At 40.6% G+C, this 12,452-nt stretch overlaps 1 protein-coding gene across 3 annotated transcripts in view; it reads left to right on the forward strand.

Annotated features, from left to right (window-relative positions):
* LOC137970643 (potassium voltage-gated channel subfamily A member 2-like) overlaps positions 1-8,384 on the forward strand; it is a 17,101-nt gene extending 8,717 nt beyond the window's left edge. The window contains exons 1-2 of one of the 3 annotated variants that reach the window (XM_068817170.1): positions 2,132-2,246; positions 5,658-8,384. In XM_068817170.1, the coding sequence (XP_068673271.1) occupies positions 2,222-2,246; positions 5,658-7,228 (1,596 nt within the window). In that variant the 5' untranslated portion in view covers positions 2,132-2,221 and the 3' untranslated portion in view covers positions 7,229-8,384. Of the gene's footprint in view, positions 1-2,131; positions 2,247-4,219; positions 5,061-5,657 lie in introns of those variants that run through there. The other 2 variants (XM_068817168.1, XM_068817169.1) reach the window with 2 other exon arrangements.
* Positions 8,385-12,452: the final 4,068 nt, after the last annotated feature.

Genomic DNA, 12,452 nt, shown 5'->3' on the forward strand with positions numbered 1-12,452 from the left:
GCCTGCTCACCTGCTCACATCACAGGCTAAATTTTCAGGTGCTCACGTGCTCCATATAACTTCATATTAAGGGGTTTCACGTGGCTGTCAGGACGAGAACTTCAAAGAAATGTACCAAAATGTAGAACGCACGTGCGGAGCGTGCAAAGCCATTGTTTTTGTTCGGTAAAATGCATTGTTTTGTTGGCGTCCTCGTAGCCGTCTTCGTTTTCGTCGTCATCGTCCTTGCTTAAGTTCCCTCCAAAAGGTAAAACACACGCGCAGAGTTGCTGTTTAGCTCATTTCATAATTAAGTTACGCGGACCATTTTCCGGTCGTCGGGGCCTTACTTTTGCTATCAGGAAGCAATTATTGCAAGTAGTCAGTTCCGAATTTGAAACGCACGTGTGAATGAAAGTGACGTCGGCTCACCGTAAACGTCTCGGCTACGCTTGCTTTTGCTCTGGCTTTACAGATTTAGCGAGTAAGGAAAGACGCAGAGCCAGCGTGTACAAAAGTGTAAGGCCAAACAGAAAATTCACAGGGGTGCACACTCTTTTTCGTTTACCTCGTTAGTTTCATTTGTTTCCCTAGTATGAACTTCCTTGCCCTTAGTTCTGTGTTTGAGTTGCATGCACGCGCAGCCTCCGATAATCTAGGTGTCTACATTTGTGTCTTGTGTCTTTAGTGTTAAGATCCCGTTGGCAAAAAGGCAAGGGATGAATAGCTTTTCATCGTTGAGTAGAGATCTAGCTCGACCTGTCGCTAGAGCACATTGATGTTAGAACGAGAGACACCAAAAAAGTCGGCAATGGTCTTAATATTACTTCGTTGAATGTTCAGTCTATAAGTACTTTGCCCACTTGAATTGAGTGTGAAATACCGCCTCAACGACAGAGACATAGAGACAAGTAGACAGACAGACACCCTAGTATTGCAGACACTGGTATGGACTGATCATGCTTCCAAATATGGGACGTGCCGAACAAATACACAAATACTGAATAATGCGTTTCTGAGAAGCATCGTTGTCATTTGCCTATAATTTTCGTAAACGTTGCATTCGACGCCGAGGCCAGATCGTCAAGATGAGTGTAATAGACCATTTTCGAATTCTCACGCCTGGACCAGATCTAGCATGAAATGGAGGCTCATGCGGGGAAATCTCTTCACACACAAATTAATTTGCCCGCATTAGCCTCCATTTCACGCTAGATCCAGTCCAGCCGTGAGAATTACATGTGAGTTTCAATAAGCGTCACGAATTGTCCCCTTGCTCGGTGAACGTGAATATCAATTTGCCATATCGTGAGAGTTCATCACATAATCCACTTGATTTTCAAAATTGATACCCGTTGTTGCTGTTGCTTTTCTTTTCTACCTTTAATGCCTTAAAGTCATTTACTCATTAGGATCTAAGTTAATAAGCAAAAAATTCAGAACAATATGCTATTCAGAAGACTGCGGATTAACATTGCGAACAATAATTAATTTAATAAGCATTAGCTCAAAGAAGAGCTGATAAAGTTTATTATTTTACTAAGAAAGGTAAGTCAAGAACATATTAACTTTCTAGTGGTTAAGCCACGACTCTTTATCAAGGGCGGGAGCAGGAAATTCCACAGGCAGAAAAGATATGAAGGAAACCGATTTTACGGATTGTAGTTCATTTAAACCCCCAGAAACGTTTATCTTTATCCCTCATTTAGACATAGCACCTCCATTACCAGTCTAACTTACTTTTAATGAGTTCCTAATAATTGAGAAGCTGCAGAAATTCTTTTTAGCTTTCAGTCAAGTATTCGTTTCGACAACAAGAATTTAAAAGTCATGGTAAACTCACGGTAATTTTCACTGAATTTGCACGGACATACCAAATGCAATTTCCACCCTTTTCTTCGTTTTGTTGATTTATTGACATTCCTGTACTACAAACCAGACGATTTGAATTTCCAATATCCCCTTCACCGCATTTAGAAAAATTCATATTCTTGTTTAGGCCTATTAAAGTCGCCGGCCGCGGACTTTCATAACCGCATGCTTAGCCATTTTGATTCGAAGCGGCCTAATTTTACTCAGAAAAAAAAAAACCCAAGGCTTTTTTCCCCTTAGAATGAAGGTTGGTTTATTGGGTGTCTGTAGATATATGGTGTAACAAGAGATAGTTAAGGGACACTTTACGATTTTGCTACCTTCGCGCGCGACGATTTCTTGAAACATTTGCCGGCAATCGAGTCAATGCATGGAGGTTGCGATCCGTCCGTCAGGTAGGAACTAGATTTCCCCCTTTCTTAAAAATTTGCGCGGGCTGTGACAGTTTTGAGAAATTTCAGGGTATTTTTTACTGGAAACTAATGGAATTTTTCATCGTTTGTGAGCAATATAACAAAGCGGTTTTGGAGATGAAAAATACTAGTTCTGTGTCCTATGATCCAGGAGTTCTCACATATCTCAGGTGCATGATAGAATCTTTCCTTTTTTTAACAAACTGTCACCAGACGGCTAGCTGTACCGATATGATCGAAGAACAAACTCTCTTCACCACATGGTATAATTTTGTTTAATGCGATTTTGGAAAATGTTAGCTGTAGAAATTGGGCGACTATAAAACAGCTGTTTCTTTTATGAATGATAGAAATCAAAATATTTTTTCCACTTTTAAAAAACCGGTAATTCAGCCAGTTTCAAGTCATTCGTCCAAAAATGGCAAGTTTTGAGCGTGTAAATCGAGGAATGTCCTTTTAGAAAACACTTTTTATGCATTTTTTCCGATCGTTTTGTAAATAAAGCCATTGTAATTGAAAGACATGCACCCACGCGATGGCCAAAAAATCCATCAAGATTAATAGTAGTAAATTGATTGGAAACCAAAGATTAATGTGCTGGCCACCTAATCAAATTTTGGCTAGGAAAGATTGCTGTCAAAATCTACCGCAAATTACCTTGGATTCGACTTGAATGGCTGGTGGATTAATCGGGCTTAACCATGACAAGTGTAGTAATTTACCTCTATTTTGACGAGTCACGGCGACCGGCATTTTGTCGAAGGGGCCGTGAATCGCTTTAAATTAAACACAGGCCATTGTGCAACGTTCTATGTTTGTCTTCTTGGCTCTGCGTAAAAAGACATTCGCAGCCTAAACATCTCAAGTGTGTCTCAAGTGTCCCAACATTATCTGTATGAAGTATGAGATGACTATGAAAGTTAACCGTTGTTTAAAATTCGATTAGTCATTCCTGGCATCGCGCCCACTGGAGAATAATTTGACAAGCCAAACCGCAGTTCTATTTGGATTAATTGAACCTTCTCATGTATGATTATTTCGTGACGAAGAGATCTGGCTAGTTGCCTTCCCCAAGAGGGCTCGTTATTCAATAACAAAATCCGCCATTTGATTTCTTTCTCCTCCGTCCTCGCGTGCACAATTTTTTTTCATCTTACATTGAGGGCGATAGGAATGACTTTCATTTCACATAATGGGCGAAGGTAGGAGTTCAGACCGCAAATTATCGCGCTGGGACTCTTTCAAACCCAGAAAAAAAATGCATTTCAAAATTGGCTCAAACTGGCAGAAAGCCCGCCGTGTCTGTTCTGTGTTTTGCTCTCGGGGAGAGGGAAATAGTGGTTGCTTTCGATAAGGGCGCGTTCTGAGCTCATGACTTTTGCATGAATTGTAATTCCGATGTGGTTTTTCATTAGCGGGTAGCGAACGAAGAGAACCTCAACCGCGGCCAAAGCCTCCTGGGTAGGCTCGGGAGAGGGATTTTCCAAGTATGTGTGGGGTTATTTGTTCAGATCGTCCTCAGTACCTCGTGGCAAAGATTAAACAATCGAACCATGAGCAAACGAAACAAAGCAATCCAGTGCAAAAAAGAATTCATTGTTTTGTTTCATATTATCTTGCATACTACCTTCTCCTTTTTGTTTCTCAGGGATATGTTTCGAACTTCTACAAAATAAAATTGTGAAATTTATGTAAGCACAGCTTTTTTGAAACGGTGTTTACCAAAACCATGAGAAAAAAGCGATGCTGAGGAAAAATTATGAGTAGCATTCTTCTGCTGGCGCAAATACAGTTGCCTGGTATCAAGTGGCAAATTCTTTATTGCTATTGTGCTTTCTTTGTGAGGAAAAACTATTGTCTAATTCCGAGGCGCCAGTTTTTGCGCTCTTTGAATTGACTGATGTTCTGCTCCAGTTCAATTATATATATATATATATATATACTTGCCATCCTTTGTTATGGGTTTTAAGTTTTCCAAGTGGCTTGTATCGTGTCATTCCTATGTATATTAGAGACGTATTTCGTTTGCATATTTTTAGTTTTATGAAAACAAACTTTTTGACAAGGAGGAATGATCTTTGCGTTCTAGCAATCATAAAAACATTGGTTTTCACAAAGACATATCCACTTAGGAGGGTATCACAAAAGGTTTTAAACTGAAGACAAAAAAACAGGAAAGCGTTTCCTCACCGGGAGATAGAGGGGTTTGTTTATAGAGGACTCCTGGCCAAGTAACAGCAGGTCCTCATCAAAGCTGTTTCAATGCAAATTAGGCTGATGTCTTGCGAAGCCTTTATATATTTACTTGAAGTCGCGCATGCTTTAAGAACCTGGGTGCCACATTTGTGATTATTTGGCCGATTCTACGGCTTCTCTTTGGCCCGATACCGATAAGATCGGAAAGTTTTTAGGAACATGATAATCTCAAGCTTATTATAAGATCTACTCTAAGGCGCCAACGGCTCGACTTTAAATTCCTCACATCCGAGTTTGTCCAGCATCGTGTCATTTGGATGAACACATACATCGCGAAGCGAGGGAATCCCGGAGTAAATTTTGGCCAAATGGGAGCACGTGTTGAAAAGGAATAGCTTTTGTCATCAGCGACTATGACTTTGAAGAAATTGAAATGAAAATTTTGGGCATCATTCGTTAACTCATATATGGAAACATGTAGTTTGTATCTGTCATCTGGACTCGTGAACAAGTTGAACATTTTGATCTGGGGATCTTTCATAGCAATAGTGTCATTGTCAAATGGATTTAAAGCCGTGAGTTGTACCATACACCATTCAAGTAAGTCCAATCAGACTTTTTACGAGCTCATATGTCGAATTACGAGTAGATTTAGCGAAGAGTGTAATTGCACCGCTTGTGAGTATATTTAAACTGCCAGATCTTCGCAAAACATCTGCCAGTTTTCAGCGCGTCGTAGCGAATTTTCATTTTTCCTCGCTCTGCCGATTGCAAACAACAGCTTTGGCAAATGGGTCTCCAAGCAATAAGAGACGAACGTGAGACGAGAGTTGGCGAGAAGCCGTCAAACTGATATTAGAAGCGAGAACATTTCTCGATGTAGTATGTTTACAACTCTTATTTACATTTCCTGTTTATTGAAGGCGACGTGATAATTTATTCGGTGAATTAATAAATTACAAGTTTAGATCTAAAAGGAATCAATAATTTATGAGAATCGGGCCCTTTCGGCTTCAGAAGCGGGACGTCCTCGCGAATTTTCAATTTTTCTTGCGTATTTTCAATGATTTTCCTCGCATGTGAAAAAATGCCGCGCAATAGGCACAGCCGACTTTGCCGCGCGACTGGAAATCCCCATTTGGTTGGTACTTCATGCCCATTAATCAAGCGTTTGTTCTCCTTATATCCGGGATTTAGGTTTGCCGTATTTAGCCGATCGTAAACTGGACATGGACGCTATATCAGGAGTGTCGTCGATGACAGCAATGCCGGCTGACAAGCAGCAAAACTCTGTGATAAACTACGCTTCCGGGAATAATGGCAATCACTCCAAAAACAACCGGCACGACCCTGTTGTCCTGTCTTGCGTAAAGCCGCAATTTCAAGTTACAGCGCCTAGCGAACCGACTGGCGAAAGATTCGTTATAAACGTGAGTGGATTAAAATTTGAAACACACGTTCAAACCTTAGAACAATTCCCGGAGACTTTGTTAGGCAACCCAGCCAAGAGGTTGAAGTATTTCGACTCTGTTCGTAACGAGTACTTCTTCGACCGTAATCGCCCGGCTTTCGATGCCATTCTCTTTTACTATCAATCTGGAGGAAAGCTTTTGCGCCCAGCTAACGTGCCAATGGATGTTTTTGCGGACGAAATCCGCTTCTATGATCTGGGAGAGGACATTTTACATAAGGTAGAGCAAGAAGAAGGGTACATTGAAGACGAGAAGCCTATTTTACCGGAGAATAAATTACAAAGAAAGATATGGCAACTATTTGAGTTCCCCGATACTTCGTTAGCAGCACGGATCATTGCGATATTCTCAGTGGTTGTCATTACCCTTTCAATAGTGACATTCTGCGTGGAAACACTGCCGCAATTTCGAAAGGATGGGGATGGCGAGAAGCGCAAACAACCCTGGTTCACTCTGGAAACGGCCTGTATAATATGGTTCACTTTTGAATACTTGATGCGGCTAATTTCATCACCTCGGAAATTGGCCTTTGTACGTTCGTTTTTAAACCTCATCGATATAGTTGCTATTCTACCTTACTATATTACGCTACCTATGCAAGACACCAAAGCTTCTAGCTTTGGCGTGTTGCGAGTCATTCGACTGGTGCGGGTATTTCGAATTTTTAAATTGTCGCGACATTCCAGAGGACTTCAAATTCTGGGGCACACTTTGCGCGCGAGTTTGCGCGAGCTAGGGCTTCTAATTTTCTTTCTTCTGATCGGCGTCATTCTGTTCAGTTCAGCGGTGTATTACGCCGAAGGGGCCGAAGGAGAGTCTACCACCGACTTCAAGAGCATTCCCGATGCATTCTGGTGGGCGGTAGTTACCATGACGACGGTGGGTTACGGTGACATGAAGCCCACCACTGTCTGGGGAAAGATTGTAGGGTCTCTTTGCGCTATTTCCGGCGTGTTGACCATCGCACTTCCGGTGCCAGTTATCGTGTCCAATTTTAACTACTTCTACCATCGCGAAAATGAGCAGAGAGCGGCGGAGCAGAACAAAAAAGAGAAAGAACGCAAGGAGGCAGAGAGAATCCAAGAACAGGAACAAGAGAGGAAATACGGGACAATCGATCACAACGGCATGAATGGCCCAGATTCAACGGGGATTGAGATGGAGGTTACTTCGTTAGACAGTAATCCTTTAAACTTGAAGGCGAATAGAAACAAAGCCAACACGGCCGTCGTGTCGAATTCAATGCCCTTAGTAGACTACCCCGATTCGACCATACGATTCGAAACGGGGGTTTGACTATTCCAGGCAACAGTTATTTGGAGGTGCTAACGAGAGGTCGAACTCTAAGATGAGTTAGAGATGGAATAGAAGAGATAAGGGCAGCCTTCATATAAGTTTTGATTCGCCAATCTATGAGCTCCCACTGAACGCAGAATCATGCGTCGCGGTCAGTTAACTCGCATCTTACCAGCAAATAATTCAAGCCAAGTTGAGGCCTACTACCGCAAGATTATATTTCAGTTTTCCTCTGAAAATAATCAGGAGGAAACCCCTCATCGCGGAAAGGAAATGGGGATTTACCAAAGATACGAAAATATGGTACCGTACACTGAGTTTACAGCAAGAAGTACGAGAGTTATATTCAAGGGCCACAAAAGGCCTTGACTACAAATAAACCGATATTCATTTTTTTTAGATGTAAAACTCACTTATTTATAATTGATAGGCTTACAAGGTGGCACAGCGTTTCGGCTGAGAACGATGCGCCGAACAATTTCTTTTGGTTTGAGTATAAAAACGGCTGAACAATTGCCCAGGAATTCCGGTATCATTAGCTGGGTTGCTGTCTTGATTTTTCTCAGTGTCTTTTCAACCTTTTTTATGTCTGTCTTTATGTTCTTTTAAATGACCTTACATGAAAATGCACTGAAGCCGTGAAATATTACTTCTGAGTATTTTTGGATTTTAATTCCAGCCCTTCGTTCGTCAAATGTGTGGCAATTCTCAAACCTTCAAGTAAATACTATTCTGTTTTCTCCGAGAAAACAATCATGGAAAGATTTCAATTTTTACGGATTTTGAAAGGATTTTTAGGAATAAAAGTTATTTGCTGAACTCTTGAACGTATTAGAGTTTTGCAAGAAAATAGGAAATGTACGGGGCCTGTTGAAAGTTTACAATGTTATGACCATTCCATTGAATTTACGGTTTAGCTATGCGAGGCTGGTGTAATGAAATTTGTCGTGGACTGTTCTTATAACATTACAGATAAAGCCTGAAAAAAAAAACCTGTGTTGGAAAAGTAGCCAAAACTAAAATATTCAATGACAAATATTGCAGACATATTGGATAACTGAACCAAAAACTCTTTGCTGAAATAGATTAATCTTAAATATATCATGTTGATTCGGAGAAATGAATGGAGAAATAAATGGATGCAGTGTTTTATCGATGTGTGTTTAGAAGGTGAACTTGAGGCCTGGTAGAGAGCTGATAAAAAAACAAAAAACCGTTTTGTGTTGCATGTACAAGTAATTCTTGTGAATATGGGGAGTGAACAATTATTGTTACGACTTTACTTCACCCGTTGCCGTGATGTTTACACCTTCGCGCGCGAGACACACCGACTACGGATTTTATAAATAAGAACTTAAGTAATTAGCAAGATTTTTTGCGATCTTGGTTATTTTCACACGAAACTGGGCAATTGTATTTTTTGTGCAGATCATCGATAACTTCGTTTTATGTAATGATTTTTTATTGTTATTTAAGGCTGACAAAAATTCACTGAAAAAGCCAATCCTGGTTAAATAAAAATTTTAGTTTTTGATTCGGAAATGGCTCGAAGAGTTTTGCTGGTTCGTTTCGACCAAGCGTGTCTTGATAATCCCCCTATACGAGTGTTTCTTGTGCATGTGAAAGTATTTGTCTCCAATTCTATGGGATATTCTAAACAAGCTGATAACCTAGCTCTAAAGTTTCTCTAAGAAAGCCCTATGATTTTTACAAGAAGCGCTCTATAGTAGGCTTCGACAATTTCCAATTGTGAAATTCATGTGAGTTGGACGGAGGACGAACTTTCCAACCTTTTTTACACAAATGAACCCCAACTGGGAAAATAAATTGGTTTTATCTATTTTTTTGTGAATTCCCTGCGTTTTAAACTACAGGAGATAAGAGGTATTTTTCGAGGGTTCCTTGAATGATTAATTCAAGTTGAAAGGAGAAACCACTCAAGGCGTACGTAGCCGATATCAAGATTCTTTATGCTGTTGCAGTATTCTTCCTATCAAAATCTTAACTGATTTTGAGGGAGAATAAAAAAAAATGTATTCCAACATGAACGTAAGCAGGGAATAGAGATTGTTTTTCACTGAATGTGGTTCGAACAATAATAAACTGTTATTTATAATTTAGAGGTTACTCATTCGATGAGCATAGAGAGAAAAAATATGATCGACGCAATTGGTTTTCCACAGTCTATATTGAAAAATCCAAATTAAAAAATCAGAAATAATAAGGGAGAGAAATCTTCGCCTATATTTATAATTCAAGTCTTAAACTTCTACTGATTTGTATAGCCATAGAATTGCGGAATACTTAGCACACAGTTTCGGATAAGATTTGTTTTACGTAGAATGTAAATAAAGATATACATAAGTTCGCAAAATTCCTTAACAGCTTATATGGATAAAATTTCGAAGTTACTTTGATGTGTATAAGCAAGAAATTAAAATCGGCTGATCGATTTCCCCGCGGAATGAACAAAAAGTAGCCCCGTCAGACCACTTTTAACCGTAAAAGGATTCAAAGCCTATTGCGATGTCTTTTGACAGATTAAAAAAGCACTTAAAGACAAAATTTTAAGCAAAGTTAATTCCAACACAGGATATAGTTTCTCGTAAAATTGAGCCAATCTTTGAACCAAAGAAGTAAGGTTAGGAAGCTCGGTTTTCGATACCCAATCCTCCAAGGTGTTAAATTACAAAATCTGGCCATTTGTTTAATAGATTATCACAAAAACTTTCTTGGTCAACACCTTTCTGGAAACTTTTTGACGTTACCCTATTTTTGCATAAATTCGTCACAAAGACTTGAATTCTCTTTGAATTCCTGAGCATGCGAAGGGAGAGGGAAATATGCTGGCATTGGCTAAGCTTTAGGCTCTAGCGTATTGCACGAAATCAATGATCTCTGTTGTAAGAAGAACAATATGCCTGGATTTTTCCTTTCCAATTTCGTTTATTAATAATTATGTAAAATCCTTCGAAGAGCCGGTTCGAATATTCTCCCGAGTGGCTAAAAAATGGTGGTTGCGAGAAAGCTTATAGAGGTTTTTCACGGCAGCCATGTTGCATGGCAGGAACAATGAAAATGTTTTGCATTAGAAACAAAATTTGTTCACACAGGAAAAAGAACCCATTGTTCTTGCCAAAACCTCTATTCATCGTTATTTGATTATCAGGTGACGCCAGCCCAATCTTAGCCTTCGGCTCCTCAACTATACCTGAAAAAAGCTCCAGCAGTGTTTTTCAAACACTTGCTTTCACTACATTCTTACTAACCAACGATGCATTTCGAACAAATTCCCGAATAAAAAAATCATGACAACTTTGGCTAGGCCCTGTACGGCTTTTTCCCAGGCCCCACGCGTCAATCCTTTTCGCTGACGTCACCGGGATGAGCGACTGGCCCTTTTGCTCAGACCACGTGACCCAAAACGGATTGTCCGCGGTGAAAACGGAAGCCTAGGAACTAGGCAAATTACAACTCACGAAACACTTCCCATAAAGGACTCGCTCCTCGAGTCCAGATTGAAGAATTCGCGTGTTCGTTATTTCTTACCACTTAAAACCTAGAAAGAAAACGTCTCTGCTTAGGGTAAACTAAGTTTTCCAATTTTCCCCCGTTTTAACGTGAAAGCGTATTGTTAAACACGAAAGGTCAGCGACAATTCGATTGATCGTCGGTCTACTTTCGTTTGCAAGCCGATCGAACTTACTTCGGTCACGTCCGGATTAGTTTGTCTTTTGTCCACGTGAAGTCGTTCCCTTCAACCGAAGGAGAAACGGAAGGAGTATACGGCGACATCACATCTTTGACAAGACAATGTCTGATTTTCGTTTCATTGGCTCGCATAATAGACATGTTTTGGAGCCCAAAGATTGGGTAAATTTGATAATTACTTCCTTTTCGTTACCTGACGTCAAGAATTGTTTTCAAGATGGCGGACGACCGAATGCGAGAAAACACTCATGACGTTTCTCATTCAGGTGGGAGGTAGTGGGGATGGAGCGGGAGGGAGGGGAGGGTACCGCTCAACGTTGGCAAGTTTGTCTCCGGATCAGTGACTGATGTGCATTTCCCGCGAGCACAGACAGTTTCTGTTAACAAAAAAAAAAGAACTTTAAGTGTCTAATCTTCTAGCGTTGTAGAGCACTAATCGGGGACACTGTAAATTGAAATTAACAAGTTAACGCAAATCAAATCAAATTTTGGTTTTTGAGGAGAGGGGAAAACCGGAGTACCCGGAGAAAAACCTCTCGGTGCAGAGTAGAGAACCAACAAACTCAACCCACATATGACGCCGAGTCTGGGAATCGAACCCGGGCCACATTGGTGGGGGACGAGTGCTCTCACCACCGCGACACTGCACCACAACTCAACTGAAATGACCTGTCGAGATATTACAATCATCTCGATAAAGCAATGTGATCGTTCGCAATTATACATTTTTTCGGGGAATGCACGTGAGTTAGGTTGGATCTCTACTACTACGTCATCGTCTTCTTGGGAGCGTTTTCAGAAAGTTGCGGGTTCGGTCGTCGTATTCATCAGATACAGGTGGAAGAAATGATACCTGAAATGAATCATATATTGAACTGCGGATGCGAAATTAAGGGAAGCTATGATCCTCGCGGTTAGGAACGTAATTTTAGCAATTGAGTAGAGGCCTGAAAAATTCAGGACTTCAACGGGGTTTGAACCCGTGACCTCGCGATACCTGTGCGACGCTCTAACCAACGCTCTAACTAACTGAGCTATGCCATTTGTAGATCCAAGTATTCCTGTAATGAATGAATCAATGAACGAAATGATATATGATCATTTCATATATTATTTCGTTCATCACGGGAATACGTGGATCCACAAATGACCAGCTCCCAACGTCAGTTGCTTCATAGCTCAGTTTGTTAGGGTGTCGCACCGGTATCGCGAGGTCACGGGTTCAAACCCCGTTGAAGTCCTGAATTTTTCAGGCTTCTCTACGCAATTGCTAAAACTGACTTCATAACTGCGAGGATCATAGCTTCACTTGAGGTGAAAGAAAGAGCCGCCAAAAGATGCTGCAAACACGTAAGAAGCGGGGATTCCCCTTTCTGATAAAGGCTTATGTTGTCTAGATGTCGATGAAACAGGGGAAGCAGAAGATTTTAGCGCAGCACATCAACATCACTCACAATGTCTTCGAGTCACCCATGTAAAACAAACAAACCGACAAAAAAAGAGAATCTACTTT

The sequence above is a fragment of the Montipora foliosa genome, chromosome 9 (assembly GCF_036669935.1).
Source record: "Montipora foliosa isolate CH-2021 chromosome 9, ASM3666993v2, whole genome shotgun sequence".
In the NCBI taxonomy this organism is placed as follows: Eukaryota; Metazoa; Cnidaria; class Anthozoa; order Scleractinia; family Acroporidae; genus Montipora; species Montipora foliosa.